General features: G+C 56.8%; 1 protein-coding gene across 2 annotated transcripts in view; it reads right to left on the reverse strand.

Moving 5' to 3' along the window:
• The window catches only part of CREBBP (CREB binding protein), a 133,820-nt gene extending 126,110 nt beyond the window's left edge, over positions 1-7,710 (reverse strand). For both annotated transcript variants that reach the window (XM_062180664.1, XM_062180663.1), the window contains exon 1: positions 7,571-7,710. In XM_062180664.1, the coding sequence (XP_062036648.1) occupies positions 7,571-7,655 (85 nt within the window). In that variant the 5' untranslated portion in view covers positions 7,656-7,710. The remainder of the gene's footprint in view (positions 1-7,570) is intronic.
• Between the last annotated feature and the right edge of the window lie 8,794 nt (positions 7,711-16,504).

Consider the following 16,504-nt stretch of genomic DNA (forward strand, 5'->3'; position numbering starts at 1 on the left):
TACACCAGCCATGTCCTCACCAGCCAGCGGGGTGGATGATATCTAACATTTTTCCACACAAATATAGCTGCTTCAACCTGCTAAATGCCAGGTACCACAGCAGCCCCATACTTACAGCTAATCAAAGTGAGCAGAAACGCTGAGAACCCCTTTATAGCCCTCTGTGTTCATGCACACACACACACACTACCCAGAGCTCAAAGATGGCCGCTGGCCCAGGCCACAGTGCTCAAGAGCCAAGCAGCCAGGATTCCGCGTCCACCTGAGCTGAAGCCAGAGCCGCTCCACGGCACACATGCTGGGACCCAGAATAAAAAGCTCTGACATTTCCCTCAACTCTGAGTCATGGTTAGAAGGTTCTACTTTTAATCAGGTGACAAATACTCAAAATATTTTAATCCAAAGGAATTGGGTCAAGCTCTTCTACTTCATAATTGTCCCTAATTATTTGATAGATTTCTACAGCCTGAGTATCATCAGTTTGTAACCAAATCCCAGAGTCAAGTCTATTTAAATATCGCACAAGCCCTTCCTACAGGCTACCACAAAGAACAGTAGTTTATTTTTCTTGCTATTTCACTAGTTATTCTAACTATAAAGTGTGTATAGGTGGTGCAATTTAGGTAAGAAAATTACAAAGCAGGGGAGAAGAGAACACTTTTGGACTATAACAAGAAGTTACGTTAAGACAGAATTGCACGGCCCTACCAAGTGGCTCTTTTTCTCTGCTTACTGAAGGTGATGTAAGCACAGCTGTAACCCCTACAGGACAGAGTGAGGCACAAAGGAGGACATTTTCAAACAGTAGCAGACAGGACACCTAGAAATGAGAGTCAGACTTAATCAAGTGGAATTATTTTCACCATTAGATTTTACTATTCTTAGCAATGGTTCAACTAAACATTTTTTTGCTTAATGGAAATGAAACACCGGGGAAAATGTCACACGGGATGATATCCAAGTCTTTCTGAAGGGTAAGCTTAAAAACAAATTCAACTTTAAGACACAGATCTCAAAAATAGCCTTACTCCCTAAGTTTAGAACCAGAAAACACCCCAAAGGCAGTTCTCAAAGACGATCATTCTCTACACTGTCTCAAAGTGTAAGAAGAGGAACAGCTGCTTTTGCTCACTTCTTGGCGTTTCGTGCAGGTGTGCAGTGCTCATGCTCAAAGCCTCCACAGCACGCACCTGACCTCTGCAGGGCGCTCCAGGGGTTCCTGCGCATGCCCCGTGGTGGCGCCCCCCAAGAGGGTGGAATCCGGAAAAACTGCACAAGTGTGGCTGCAACAACTTACATTTCTCCCAACTCGGAAATCCAGGCTGCAGCCCTAACTGGGAAGGGTGGCATCCTCTCCCCAGGTGAAGACGGAGCACAGGCCAGAGCCCACATTCTGAACAGAGGAGCTAGAAGGGAACACCAGGCACACACGGCCAAACCAACCACGGGGCGGTGCCAACAGTGCCAGAGCCTCCAAGAGACCCTGCACAACCAGAAGCTGCCACGGGTCACAACAGCAGCCCAGGGGCCACCCAAGATGAGCAGGATCCACCCACCGCCTGGCTCCACTCTGGCTCTGCAGGGGAGGTGAGGAGGCCCAACTACTCCTGCTGAACGGCCTTCCCTCAGCCCAGGGTCCCAAGCCACTTCCGGGGCTGCGTCACACAGTGTCCAACCCAGGAACCCAGGAAAGAATGCATGCAGCCCTCCTCTCAGGGCCTTTTCAGACTCATTTTTACACTTGGTTGCATTCTGAATTCTTAAGTTTCGCCTCCAAGTCTTGTCAACACAGTTCTCCAAGGCATCCACGGGGCTGGCACTTTGGTGTAGTAGTTAAGTCTCTGCCTGCAGGACCAGAATCCCATATGGGTGCTGGTTCAAGTCCTGGCTGCTCCACCTCCCTGCTAATGGCCTAGGAAAGCAGCGGAAGATGGTCCAAATGCTTGGGCCCCTGCACCCACACAAAAGACCAGGAAGAAGCTCCTGGCTTCGGACAGGCCCAGCTCCGGCAGTTGCAGCCATCTGGGGAGTGAACCAACGGATGGAAAACCTCTGTGTCCCCCTCTTTGTGTCTGTAATTTCGGCCTAAGTAAATAAATTAAAAAAATAAATAAATAAAGCATCTACCAGAATCCTTGGTACACTGCTATTGCCCAATGGGCACCTCAAACTTGAGTACACTGTATACAGGAAAGAAACATTCATTCATCTGCTGCTTGAGCCCATGAACTTTGCTTCAAATTACCAAGATCTTTCAGAATGCATGCCACTCACACTTCTGTAATTTTACAATGTCATAGCCACTATGTTCCCACTTTTAAAACTACCATTGAACATGGAGGTACAACCAACAGCACAGACGACAGAATCCCTGGCTCTGGGCCTGCCGAGGGGTTGCACTACCACACATGGGCCACAGGCAGGCCTCCTGGACACGCACCAGGCTGCTGCACTTTCCAGAACCACCCAGGCCTTGGTTCCACCAACCTCGCACTCCGCACCCCTCCTGAACACTCGCCCCGGCCCAGGCGTCCCACACAGCATCTCCGTCTGATCGCCACTTCACAGAGGGGAAACTGAGTCTCAGATGGAACTCGCCCCAAACACGCTCTGGCCTGAGCACCTGCCGCTGGGTACAGAACGCGGGACCAGAGAACAAAGAATAGACCTGACTGGTGGCAATAAGCTCAAAAGCAAAATCCGAACAAGAAAACCATGACAACTTTGCAGGGCAAATACTGTGTATTCTTTGTCAAACATTTCCTGAGGACCAGGATGGCGGGCACTGCTCCCAGCTCTCACAGAGCGCGGCCTGAGGAGAATGCTGTGCAGGCCACTGGCTCTGCAGAAGGCAAAACGCCTCTTCCTGAAGTCACCTGGCGTTCGGTTACACTCAGCTCTCATCATAAATAAAGTAGTACACAGAACTGATAAGAAGAATAAAACAGAGAGGCTGCTAACGAGCTCCCGAGCGCCTGTCTCACCCGCTGCGCCTTGGGCTCAAGGCCTTCCCACCAACCCTCTTCCCCACTTCCACTTCACGTCAGTGTCCAGGCCAGCACACAGTGGGTGCTAGGAGGCCTGTGCTGCTACTGTGCAGCCACCCTTCCTGACAACCTGCCTAGGGCAGCAGGGCACCCACCACTCTCAGACTGGGGCTCTGGAGTCAGCTCCACACCCCACCAGGGTAACGCAACCTCCGTCCCGGGGCCAGTCACTGGAACTCAAGTCTCCCCACACCACAGCCATTCATGTCCATGTTGCCTATGGCTGCTTTCTGACTGAAATGACCAGAGTGGAAACGCAGACCACATGGCACACAAAGTCAAAACCTCGCCCGCACTCTGACCCTCTACATAAAGTCTGCCAACCCTTGTGTAACACCAAAGACGTTCCAGGAGCCGACACAACAGCATAGAGGTTAAAGCCACTGTTTGTGATGCCACTAGCATCCCACATGGGCACGTTCATGTCCCAGCTGCTCCACTTCTAACCCAGCTCCCTGCTAATGGCCTGGAAAAGCATTAGATGGCCCAAGAAGCTCCTAGCTCCTGGCTTTGGCCTGGCCCACCCAGGCCACTGCAGCCGTCTGGGGAGTAAACCACAGGATGGAAGATCTCTCCCCCACCCCACCCCGTAACTCTACCTTTCTAACAAAACAAAACAAATCTTAAAAATAAAATAGAAGGGTTCCAGGGTCAGTGAGGTTTGAGAATGGCAACAGCCCATCAGCAGACGAGGGCTCTGGGAAGCTCCGGCTACAACCACCTCCCCAGAGCACAGCCCCTCTAATTCCTGGAAGGCACTCCAAGTGTGCCCTAATGTTTCCCCAAAACTAAACTGGCAAGGCTTTCCATCCTCAAAGACTCACAAGGACGTGAGAGAGCAAGAACACTCTAGAAAACTCCTTTTTAGCCACTGTATTTTAAAACACATTAAGCAGAACTTAAGCACAAGTAATGGTGCACTTCATCACACAACCCACGGCACAACCTAGAAGCTGCAGAAACGTCTCACGACCCCAGCCTCAGCCCTGCACAAGTCCTTGCAGTTATGCCTAAGAATCACAGGACCAAGCCTGAGTGCCACACCGGAAGTGACTCCCAACCTTCTGGGTGACTGCTAAGGCACCCTTGGGCTGCTCCACTTCCACGCCCTCTACGGCAGGCACTGGACCCTCTCACAAGCCCCTGCTTTTGTACCAAGTGAAAGCAAGGCAAAGTCACGAAGACCTAGCTCCAGGAGTCCCCAGAAAACTCACTTTCTATTTAGACAGAACTTGGCAATGAGGTAAAATAACCTGCAGCACAGGGGAATGTGGGCCCACACAGGCTTTAGACTAACACCAGAGCCTGAGAGAAGCGGGAGTCTTGCTGCTGCACCCCTCGACGCGGCCAGCTACAAACTTCCTCCAAAGGACTGAATGCACTGGCTGGAGTGATGCTGTGTAAACTTCCCAAGCGTGACAGTCTCCTGAGTTCACCACTCAAGCAAGGTCAATGTGTCTGGATGCAGATTTGCAAAGTACCTGCTTCCACAGGGGAGGCCTGGCTCTGGCGCTAGCCCTTCACGCTACCTTGGGCAGACCACCTCTCCGGTGTCTAAGTCCTTGCCCAGAAAACAGCAATGACGGTACCTCTGCCTCCCACCACACAGGATGCTGTAAGGATCACACTAAGATGGCACAGGGAAACACTGGTATGTGAAGTCCGGCACGCAGAGAAAAGATCATCACTTCACTCAGATATTCTGGCCAGGAATTGCATTTACCACAGGCCTTTCTAGACAGGCTTCTCCACAGCATGTATCAAATGCCACCACTGCGCAGAGGCTCCTACAGCACACCCTACTCAATTTTCAGAACGCAGTTTTTAAAAACTTTTGTCATGATGGACCCCCAAACAGTTTCCTGCCTGACTGAATATTCCCCCACACTGTGAAATCGTAATCCTCGATACTGAGACACTAACATGCTATTTTAATTTTGACACATTAGAAAGAAGGTTCCAAAGCACACACAGCTGGTAACACAAAGGCCACACTTAAAGGATGCTAAGGAAAGCCTGCATCCGTGAGAGGGCAAGAAGAGACCGCCGCACCCGCGGCCGGCCACAACCGCGTCTGCGCTGCGCCGCTCCGCCAGTGGGGAAGGACGGTTCCCTCCTGGCCCCTGCTCCCCTGCTCCGGGGCACATGCCTGTCCCTGTGCCATCTCTCTGAGCCCTCCAGCCTTCAGTGACTACCATCTGTCACTGGTGGCAACGGTTCACTGAACGCTCGGATGCTGCCGGCCCGTACCGCGGCGTCTGATGCATACCTCGACACTCCCCAGACGGACGGCAAGCACCCCACAGGCAGCACCCGGCCGGTCAGGGCCTCAACACCAGCACCTTCTCCTCTCAGCCGCTGCTGCTCCCAGCATCTCCGTGGCAGGGACGGCGTCCTGGGCCAGCTCCCCTGCACTGGGTACATCACAAGCGGCGAGGCTGCCTCTCCTCTCTCTCCAAACCCTCAGGTCTTCCTGGAGAACACTGTGCCCATCCCTCAATTTTTTTTAAAAAAAAGATTTGTTTATTTCAAAACCAGAGTTACAGAGACAGAGGGAGAGAACTTCCATGCACTGGTTCACTCCCCAAATGGCCACAAAAAGCCAGGGCTGGGCCAGACCAAAGCCACAAGCCAGGAACTCCATCCAGGTCTCCAACGTGGGTGGCAGGCGCCCAAGCGCTCGGCCATCTTCCTCTGCTCTTCCAGGCACAACTGCAAGGACCTGGATGGGAAGTGGAGCAGCTGAGACTTGAACTGGTGCTCAAGTTCGCAGGCACACCAGCCATTCCTCTCCCTCAATTCTTGCATTTGCAGGGCCAATGCTTGCACCACCTGGCCCAAATGTCACCAAAACAGGGTTGAAAATCTCAAAAATGTTACTCTTTCAGGTCTCTCCCATCATTTCAATGTATTTAATGTAAACACTCTAGTTACCTATCTACTTGAGAGACACCAAGATCGGTGTCCAACTCAGACGAGGAGTTACTGTCAAGTGTGCCTCGTTTAGCGTGTTTGAGTCCTTGGTCCCCACACTCACACACCCTTCCAGACCACGTGACTGACAAACGTGTAACTCCCAGCTGAAGTACGAGTTATTTCGTTATTTGTATTCTTTAAAACAGACTTTGTTCCACAGTTGGACAAGCTCAAGTAGCCCTGTGCCTCACGAGGGCCCAAACTGGACATGGAGAGGCAGTGGGTACCTGGGGGAAACCCCTTCCCGTAACAGCTTTGTCGCCACTGGCAGCACATCCCTGGGCCTATCCGGCAACAGGCCACACACCCCCTGTGCACAGCAGCGCAAGCCCCAGTGCTGCGCTCCTCTTCGGGCCCCCTGTGTACGAGTCCGCAGTAACTTCGCTCCGCGAGAGCAGCGCTAAAGCGCACGCCGGCGGCCACCTGGAGAGGCCCAGAGGAGGGTGTGTACTGCCGCGGCTTCCACACTTCTCCCCTGTGCTCCCTTTCTTAAAACCAGTGCCAAGCTCAACCTTCCAGCCGTTCACGAGGGAAGCCCCCACACCACTCCCCACCACGCAACACACTGCACGGTAACCAGACACTCTCCTTCGGGCCGGCCGTCTCAGATCCTTGCCCTAACTTCCACGCTATCATAAGCCGCTGTCATAACCGGATTCCACACTGAAGCCACGACACTCAGTTTCCAGAACACACACAGGTCTTCAACACACTAGTGGCCAGTCACAGGAAGACGTCCACCCGCCGGGGACCTGCGAGCAGCAGGTGTAACTCCATTCGGCCCCATCGAGGCCGCCACTCCAGGGCCGCGCTCCGGGCGCCCCCAAGACCCCGCTGCAGGGGACGCCCAGCGAGCAGGGGGCCGCGCGGCCTCTCCCGGGCTCCCGCACACTCCCCGAGTCTCCAGGGAAGCTGTGTCCCGGCGGGCGGGCGGGTGACTCAGTCAGCATCCTGCGAGTAGTCCTCCGAAAACTCGGGATTCCTGCACCGCTCGACCCAGCTTCTCGGAGCACCGCCCCGAGCGCGGCACAAGCTCCGAGGGCTGCCGCAGCCCAGGCGACTCTAAAAATGCGCCAACTTTCTTTGAAAGTTGAGCGTGTAAGTGAAAACACGCCACGGCAGCTCGGATGACAGACACGTCCCTAGCGCAGGCCGGGTTTCTGACAAACGGAATGACAAGGTGGCCCCCACCCGCCAGAGAGAGAGAGAGAGAGAGGCAGAGAGAGTGAGAGAGTGAGTTTTCAGAAATAACCGCTTCGCATTTTGCCAAGGCACACATTCCACGAAACTTCTTCGTGCTAACTCCCGAGGGGGCGGGTGGCCCCCGGGGGGAACCGCGGCAAGGCGCCGGGCCCCCCGCTGTCACGCCCCGGCCGCCCCGCGCCCCGCTCTCGCTGTCCCGAGCGCCGCCGCCAACTCCGCCGAGCCCGGCGCGCCCGGGGGCCCGGGGGCCCGGGGGCCCGGTGACAGCCGGGCTTCCCGCACACTCCGCTCCCCTCGGGTGCACGCCGCCCCGCGGGGCCCGCCCGCCCCGGGCCGCTCCTCACCGGTGCTGTCATTCGCCGAGAAGCCGGGCGAGCTGAGTTTGGCTCGTTTGGGGTTGGGCGGTCCGTCCAGCAAGTTCTCGGCCATTTTCACCTGCTCGCCAAGACGGGCGGCAGCGCCGGGGGCCCGGCCGGCCGCGGGCCAGCAGCGGGCGCCGAGCGAGCGCCGAGGGGAGGCGAGCGCAGGCCGGGTGGGGGAGGCGGCGGCCAAATCTCAGCCACAGCAACAGCGCCCCGCCGCGCTCACCGCCCGCCCCCGGCCGCCGCCGCCGCCGCCGCCGCCGCCGCCGCCGGCCGCGGCCCCCTCATCCCCTGCCCGCCTCCCGAGCCGACACTCCGCGGCGGGGGCGCCCCGGCGGCCCGGCCGCCCCCCCGGGCCCGGCTGGCAGCGACGGCGCCCGGCCGGGCGGCTCAGGCAGTGCCCGGGAACATGGTGCCGCGCCGCCGCCTCGCTCCCCCCCCGCGCCCCACTTAATGGATTCGCTCGCGGCCCGCCGACGAGGGGGCTCCGGGCGCGGCCCGCCGCCGCCGCCGCCGGGAAAAACAATGCGCCGAGCGGGGCCGCCGCCGCCGCCGCCGCGGCCCCCCCACCCCGCGCCGCCGCCGCCGCCGCCGCCGCCGCCGCCGCCGGGCTCCGGGAGGCCGAGCCGAGAGGCGAGCGGGGCCGCCGGGGCGGGCGCCGAGGGCCGGGCGGAGCGGGCCGGCCGGGCGGAGCGGGGTGCGCGGGCGGTTGTGGGGCCCGGGACCGGCGGGGCCGAGTAGATCGCGCTCGAAGCCCCGGTCGGGTCCGCGACAAGATGGCGGCTGTTGATTCCTCAATTAAAAAAAAAAGAAAGTTTTTTTTCTTCTCTTTCCAGAGCCTGAACGGGGAGGGGGAGGGGGCGGGGCACGCCGGTGCGTCACCCCCCCGCAGCGTCACCACGCACGGCCCCCGCCCCGCCCCCTCCACCTGCGCCGGCCGCGGCGGAAAGAGCCGAGCGCGCTCGGGCGGAAGGGCCGAAGGCGCGGCGGGCGGGCGGGCGAGGGAGCGAGCGAGCGGCGGCCGCCGGGCGGGGGCCGGGCCTGCGGGGCGCGAGGGCGCCGGGCCCAGCCGCCACTTTTTGTTCTGCCTGCGCCGGCCGCGGGGGCACGGGTTCCGGGAGCGTGCGCCGTGAGGTCGCGGGCCGAGCCCCGGGCGCGAGTCGGCGCCGGCGCGGGCCCGCCCGTGCCGCCCGTCCCGCCGGGAAGCCTCGGCGGCTCTTCGCGTGCCCTGCCCGTCGGGCGAGGGGAGGCCGGCGACGGCTTTCTCTCGCCGCCTGCCGCGGGTGTGGACCGGGCCCTGCGGGTGGCAGACCACGCTCCGGCCCGCTGCCCGTCGGGCGGCGGCCGAGAGGGGAAACTGAGGCAGGAAGGGCCCGAGCAACTTCTCCGAGGCAGGAAGTAGCAGACGGGACTCGCAGCGCCGACGCCTCCCCTCGGGGCTCCGGGGCGCGCCCCTGCAGGTGCCCCGGTCGGCGCGCTGCCCTCGGGGGCTCCGGCCGCCGGGACCGCGCCCGCCTACCTGGGGACGCGGACCCGCGCCTCCGGTGCTGTCCGCCTCGTGCACCGGCTGCCCTGGCCAGGTTCCCGCCAAGCACCCCGCTTCGCGCTTCTCCTCGCGGAGCGCCGGTGGACGTCCCGGAGGAAGCAGAGATCCTGTTTGAAACAGCTACCGCCTGTCCGTGGAAAACTTGGCCAATTCCGCTGTGAAAAAGAACATAGTGGAAACCCGCAGAGCGGGAGATGGCGGTGGTGAGCCCGTCAGGACTTCCCTCGGGCCTGCTCGCCCCCCGCTGGGCCACCAGGTGTTTGCCAGCATCAGGCCTGTGTCTACCTGTGCAGGTGCTCTGGCCTGGCTAAACTCTTAATTGGTCCTCCAAGTTCAAATGTCACCTCCTCCAGGCAGCCCACAGGGCAAATCCTGTCTGGTCAGAGCCCGTGTGAAAGGATCTGTTTTTGTTTTATTTATCAGGCATCTCCTGAGAATCCCCCAAGGGCATTGCCACTGTGCCGATCCCCTGAACAAAGCAGGAAGAAATCCCTGCACGTTCGGGGAGTTAAATCCGATAGAGGACTCTCCAGGAACAGAGCAGGCAGGAAATGTGTGGAGCCCTAGCACTGTGGGGCCCTGAGCTCCTTGTGGCCGAAGCCTTCTCTTAGTGGCCAACGAGGAGCCATGTAAAATTTGGTGAATGAAGGGTGAGGGATAAACACTCTCGGATCCCCAGGGTCCTGGAGGCATCCAGACCGGACAGGGTGTCCAGCCCCCAGGGGACCTTCCCCAGAACCTACTCGGGGGCAGTGCAGACGCCATGCAGCCCCAGCGAGCCTTAGTAAGTGGCTCTCGGGCCGCGAGGCGTCCGCGCACTGCTGGGCAGCCGTGGTGCACGTTCGTGGCCCCTTGACAGAAGAACGGAGGGAGCTGGAACCCCGCGGCTGGAGGTCAGTGACCTGAACCAGCCGGGGCCCAGCCTGCGGTTGGGGTCCTCACGCTCCAACCTGAGCTTCTGCCTCAGCACGCGCCGCCTAAAACGCACCTGCTGGGCAGGGCCTTCTGCCCCTGGTGCTGCGGCCTCACCTCGGTCACTTCTGGTACTTGCTGATCGCCATCTCTTTCTTCGCCCTTGCGGATGACACCCATCAAGGAGTCCTGGCGAGATGTTGAGGGCAGAGCAGCGAAGGAGGACGTGCAGTGCCCGCCCCCCAGCTGGAGGCCAGGGGTACTGCTGAGTGCCTGGCCGCTGCCCCACTGCACTGTCTCCTGGGAGGGAATACGGCCCTCATATCACAGAGGAGGAAGCAAGGCCGGGAGAAGTGACCCAGCCACGAACGGGGCCTCCAGGTGTACACCTAGGGCGACGGGCTTGTCACAAACCTCACCGTCTCAAAACTCAGAGACCACATTGACCAACCACAGAATTCCCACCTACAGAACTCTTGGGAGCCCAGAGAAGGAGAGGCAGAAGGGGGCTGGCGTTGTGGCACAGCACGTAAAGCCGCCGCCTGTGACGCCAGCGTCCCATATGGGCCAAAGTCCCAGCTGCTTCACTTCTGACCCAGCCCCCTGCCAGTGTGCCTAGGAAAGCAGTCGAAGATGGCCCGAGTGCTCTGGCCGCTGCCACCCATCTGAAAGACCCAAGTGGAATTCCTGGCTCCTGGCTGCAGCCTGGCCCAGCACTAGGCCTTCTGACCATTTCACCTGCAGAGTAGGCATCCCACATAGGTGCCGGATCAAGTCCCAGCTGCTCCTCTTCTGATCCAGCTCTCTGCTTGTGGCCTGGGAAAGCAGTGGAAGATGGCCAAGTCCTTGGGCCCTGCACCTACATCGGAGACCCAGAAGAAGTTCCTGGCTTCGGATAAGCTCAGCTCCAGCCACTGCGGCCATTTGGGGAGTGAACCAGCAGATACAGAACTCTCTCTGTCTCTTCCTCTCGAATAAATAAATAAATAAATCTTAAAAAAAAAATCAGCTGATGAGTGGGCAAGCACAGAGTCTGTCCTCGCAATGGAATATTATTCTGCCATGAAAAGTGCTGATTCATGCTACAGGTGGAGGAACCTCAAAATCACCGTGCCACGAGAAAGCCAGAGACCAAAGGTCATAGATCCTGTGATTCCATTCAGATGCAATGGCCGGAGTCGGCAAACCCTGTAGAGACAGGAAGTTAATTTAGCAGGTGCCAGGGAGTTGGGCAACAGTGAATGACAACTAAGGGAGACAGGGCTTCTCTGAGTGACAGCAGCAGTGAAAGTGCTCCAAAACTGATGATGGCGACGGTGGCACAGCACCACACATACTAAAACCCACGCCAGTGGGTGACCCGCAAGGCGTGAGGAGTCCTTGTGCGGCAGCCCTGGGCCGTGTTGCTGTGGCGGATCTCAAGGCCGCTCCTGTTTAAAAAAGGTCAGTTCAGAAGGCAGAGAGAGTGGAGGTGTGTCAGCGAGAGGCTGGTGCTCTCAGCAGAGGGGAACAGTCCTGGGGGGCGGCTCTGATGTGACGCAGCCAGAGACTCACAGGCCGAACTGCGAAGACAGGAGGTGGGGTGGAGGGATGCAGACTTCTCCCGAGCTTTTGCACACCCAGCCCCCGCGACGCGAACCCTGGCGGACGCTTCTTCCTCAGCAGGCCCCAGCCCTGTCTCGTGTGCTCCCACCCCAGGTTTCCGTCACTAACTGTCCGAGCTGGCCACCTGGACACAGGACCAGCTATACCATTTGGGGTGCCCAGTGCAAATGAAAATGTAGGTCCCTTGTTCATGAAGTTTGAAGAATTTCAAGACAGGAGCAGCAGAGGATTCAGCCTGGCACGGGACCCTTCTGAGCTAGGGACACCACAGCTGTACTCGTCACACGCCCAGGAAGCCATCCACGCCAGGACTGGGTGTCCTGTGAAGCTACCTTCTCTCCGCCCCAGCCCCCGGAGATGCCACCAGACCCTGCCCTTCCTCCTTCCGAAGCGGCTGCTGCTGGCCCGCACCACGAGCAGGAGGCTGCAGGTCCAGCTGGAGCCCCTGTACTCATTCACACTTCAGCTTCAAGCCACGCAGAACAACAGTGGGGAGAAAGAGACAGCAGTCAGCCCCGCACGACAGCCCAACTGCCACCTGCAGCCGTGGGGAGGGCCGAGGCCTGGGAGGGACTCCAGCGGGTCCTGGTGGAGCCCGGCCGCCCGCCTGCTCCGGGAGCACCCACACCGCGGGGTCCCAGTCCCGAATCTGCTGCTTCCTGACCCATGGCAAAGACAAAACCCTGCCCCGCTGCAAACAGAACTGCCGTGCTGGGCTGGGATGAAGGGTATGTGGAGGGACCTGCAGACCAAAGCTCCTACACGCAGCTGCTGTCTAGGCCAGCAGCCAGGTGACCCCCTTCCCCCTCCTCCCTGCACCTGCATGGCCTTTCCTGCCTCCGGCTCTGACCTGACCCCAGACGCCCTCCCCTCAGGGGATGCACTGGCGGGATCCACAGCTTACCCTTGGTCCTGCCCGTGTCTTCCCCGCCCAGCAAGCTTCTCTAGACCCTCGTGCACATGGACCCCACTCCCTTCCTCTGCTATTTTTATTTTTATTGTTTTTTTTTTTAACTTTTTGACAGGCAGAGTGGACAGTGAGAGAGAGAGAGAGGAAGGTCTTCCTTTTCCCGTTGGTTCACCCCCCAATGGCCGCTGCGGCTGGCGCGCTGCGCTGATCCGAAGCCAGGAGCCAGGTGCTTCCTCCTGGTCTCCCATGCGGGTGCAGGGCCCAAGGACCTGGGCCATCCTCCACTGCCTTCCCGGGCCACAGCAGAGAGCTGGCCTGGAAGAGGGGCAACCGGGACAGAATCTGGTGCCCCGACTGGGACTAGAACCTGGGGTGCTGGCACCGCAGGCGGAGGATTAGCCTATTGAGCCGCGGCGCCGGCCCTATTTTTATTGTTATTCATTAAAAAAAGTCCAACACCAAGTTACATGCAGACATTTGTGTATACATAACCAGGGTGAAGCAATATTAACATCTTGCCATTTGGGCTTTTGTTCTTTTTAATTAGGAAATAGCACATCAGTGGCTAAAGTCCTCCCTCCCCATTCCCTGCCTCCCTCCTGGGAGGTCACCATTTTCCTGAAATTGTGGGTGTATTACCATGCAAGATGTGAATTTTTACTAAGCTAGGCCAATACTTGAGTGTTTCTGACCCCTCCAAGAGACAAAGCCAGACACTAATAAGATTTGTTTTGAATACTGAGACATCTGACATAAATGTCATTTTCTGTGATTCTTTTTGGGAACTGCTTCTTTACCCTCTCAACATTATTTTTTAGTGTGGAAAAGGTGCAGTTGCTTAAGTGCACGGGGCTAAGCGGCCACTTAGATCCCATATCAGAGTGCCAGTTTGAGTCCCAGCTACTCCTCTCCCCCTCCAGAGTCCTGCTAATGCGTCCCAGGAGGGAGCAGGTGATGGTTCAAGAGCTTAGGTTTCTGCCACCCACGGTGACCTGGATGGAGTTCTGTGCTCCTGGCTGCAGCCTGGCCCAGCCCTGGCTGTTGCAGTCTTTTGGGAAGTGAACCAGCAGATGATGATCTCTCTCTCTCCCCCTCCCTATCTTCCTCTCTGTTGCTCTACCTTTCAAATAAACTTAAAAATTGTACATGTAGTCTCTTATTCTTTCCTCCATTTTCATGTTTTAAAAGTTCTACTTATGGGGCCGGCGCTGTGGCTCACTTGGTTAATCCTCCGCCTGCAGTGCCGGCACCCAATATGGGCGCCGGTTCTAGTCCTGGCTGCTCCTCTTCCAGTCCAGCTCTCTGCTGTGGCCTGGGAGTGCAGTGGAGGATGGCCCAAGTGCTTGGGCCCTGCACCCACATGGGAGACCGGGAAGAAGCACCTGGCTCCTGGCTTCGGATCAGCACAGTGCACCAGCTGTGGCAGCCATTTGGGGAGTGAACCAATGGAAGGAAGACCTTTCTCTCTCTCTCTCTCTCTCACTGTCTATAACTCTGCCTGTCAAATAAAAATAAAAAATAAAAATAAAAGTTCTACTTACTTACCACCCTTCCTGTGCAATTATTATATCTTTCACTCCAGTATGCATCAATAAACCTCATTCTTCCATTTCTCTCTATGAAGTGGTGTTTCTCATCAAATCTGGGAAGTTTTATTATTTCCTTTCTTTCTTTCTTCTTTTCTTTTTTTTTTTTTTTTTGACTGGCAGAGTTAGACAGTGAGAGAGACAGAGAGAAAGGTCTTCCTTCCGTTGGTTCACCCTCTAAATGGCCGCTACGGCCGGCGCGCTGCACCAATCCAAAGCCAGGAGCCAGGTGCTTCCTCCTGGTCTCCCATGCGGGAGCAGGGCCCAAGCACTTGGGCCATCCTCCACTGCCTTCCTGGGCCACAGCAGAGAGCTGGCCTGGAAAAGGGGCAACCGGGACAGAATCCGGTGCCCCAACCGGGACTAGAACCTGGGGTGCTGGCACCACAGGTGGAGGATTAGCCTAGTTAGCTGCGGTGCCGGCCTTCAGCCATTACTTTCTCAAAATTATTTCTGCCCTAATATAACTCTGTCTTTCAGGAACTCCAACCATGGATTTCCAGTTGCTTGATATTGTCCCTAAAGCTTTGTACATTTTTTTCTCAATCATCTTTGTCTCCGTCCTTCCTAGTGAATAATTTCTATTGATGTTTTCAAGTTTACTGATTTTTTTTGCCAGCTGCAATCTGTTGAGGCTGCCCAGTGAATTTTTTTTGCTTCAGTTTTCTTACTTTTCAGTTCTAGAATTTCCATGTAGCTCTCTCACATTTTCAATTTCTCTGCTGAAATTCTCTATTAGTTCATTCATTAAGGTCGTATTTTTAACTCATTGACTTTATTTTCCTTTAAGAATACACTAAATTGGAGCTGGCACTGTGGCATAGCAGGTAAAGCCACCACCAGCAGTGTTGGCATCCCATATGGATGCCGGTTCGAGTCCTGGCTGCTCCACTTCCAGATCAGCTCTTTGCTTATGACCTGGGAAAGCAGTGGAAGATGGCCAAGTCCTTGGGCTCCTGCACCCGTGTGGGAGACCCAGAAGAAGCTCCTGGCTCCTGGCTTCAGATTGGCCAAGCTCCATCAGTTCTTGTAGCCATTTGGCGAGTGAACCTGCAGATGGAAGACCTCTCTCTCAGCCTCTGCCTCTGCTTATCTGTAAATCTGCCTTTCAAGTAAGTAAATAAATCTTTAAAAAGAAACATATACAAAACTTACATAATCACTTTATACATTTGTCTGCTAAGGACAACATCTGGGGCATCCTAAGTTCCATTTCTATTGACTGTTTTTAGCCTTGACTTTAGATGGTGTTCCCTGTTTTGTGTTCCCTGTTTCTTTGTGTGTCTAATATTTTTGAGTGACAGTAGCTATTGTGGTTAACACAATGGATTCTATCACTACCCTCTGGAAAGTACTGATTGTTATTCCAGCCGACAGCTACTACTGACTGGGACCCTTGGACATCTTCGGCTTGACTTTTTCATGCTTGTTAGAGTGGCTCTACAGAAACCCAAGGTTGGCCAGTGCCACGGCTCAATAGGCTAATCCTCCGCCTGCGGCACTGGCCCACCGGGTTCTAGTCCTGGTTGGGGCACTGGATTCTGTCCCTGTTGCCCATCTTCCAGGCCAGCTTTCTGCTATGGCCTGGGAGGACAGTGGAGGATGGCCCAGGTCCTTGGGCCCTGCACCCCATGGGAGACCAGGAGAAGCACCTGGCTCCTGGCTTCAGATCAGCGCGGTGCGTCTGCCGCAGCGCACCAGCCGCAGCAGCCATTGGAGGGTGAACCAACGGCAAAGGAAGACCTTTCTCTCTGTGTCTCTCTCTCTCTCTCACTGTCCACTCTGCCTGTCAAAAAAAAAAAAAAAAGAGAAAAGAAAAGAAAAAAAAGAAACCCAAGGTTTTTCTAGCGTCTCTGTCTCTGCAGGGCTCAGTCCTCAAACTGCTTCTGCTGTGGCTCTTTCTGTGGTTTGGTGGGGCCCAGGGCCATAAGGAGTCTTGAATGGAAGACCTTATTCTAGGGGAGAGATGGTCAAACCACAACCCGTGGGTCAAATCCATCCATCGCCTGTGTTTTTTGTAAGCTCTTACTGCAACGCAGCCAGCCCCACTCATCACGTGCGTCTCTGGCCGCTCTGACACAGCAGCAGCCCTGGGGGGTTGAGGCAGACGCCAGGTTGCCCGTGAAGCTTGGACTTTTTTTCATGCCTACCCCCTTGCAGGAAGAGCTTGCTTTAGGACGTGCTCCTTGCTCCTGAGGCGTGTGCTCCCTCTGGATGCCGGGAGCACTACTGAGACGCTAATGCGGCCTCTGCCCCAGCGTGGTCAGGACGCCCGCGCTGCCAGAACGGCTCTTCCTCCAGCCTCGCCTGACCGTGACCCTGTCGTCTGGAGCACTGTAGTAAGCCTGGGGAGCCTC

The sequence above is a fragment of the Lepus europaeus genome, chromosome 21 (genome assembly GCF_033115175.1).
Source record: "Lepus europaeus isolate LE1 chromosome 21, mLepTim1.pri, whole genome shotgun sequence".
Taxonomy (NCBI): domain Eukaryota; kingdom Metazoa; phylum Chordata; class Mammalia; order Lagomorpha; family Leporidae; genus Lepus; species Lepus europaeus.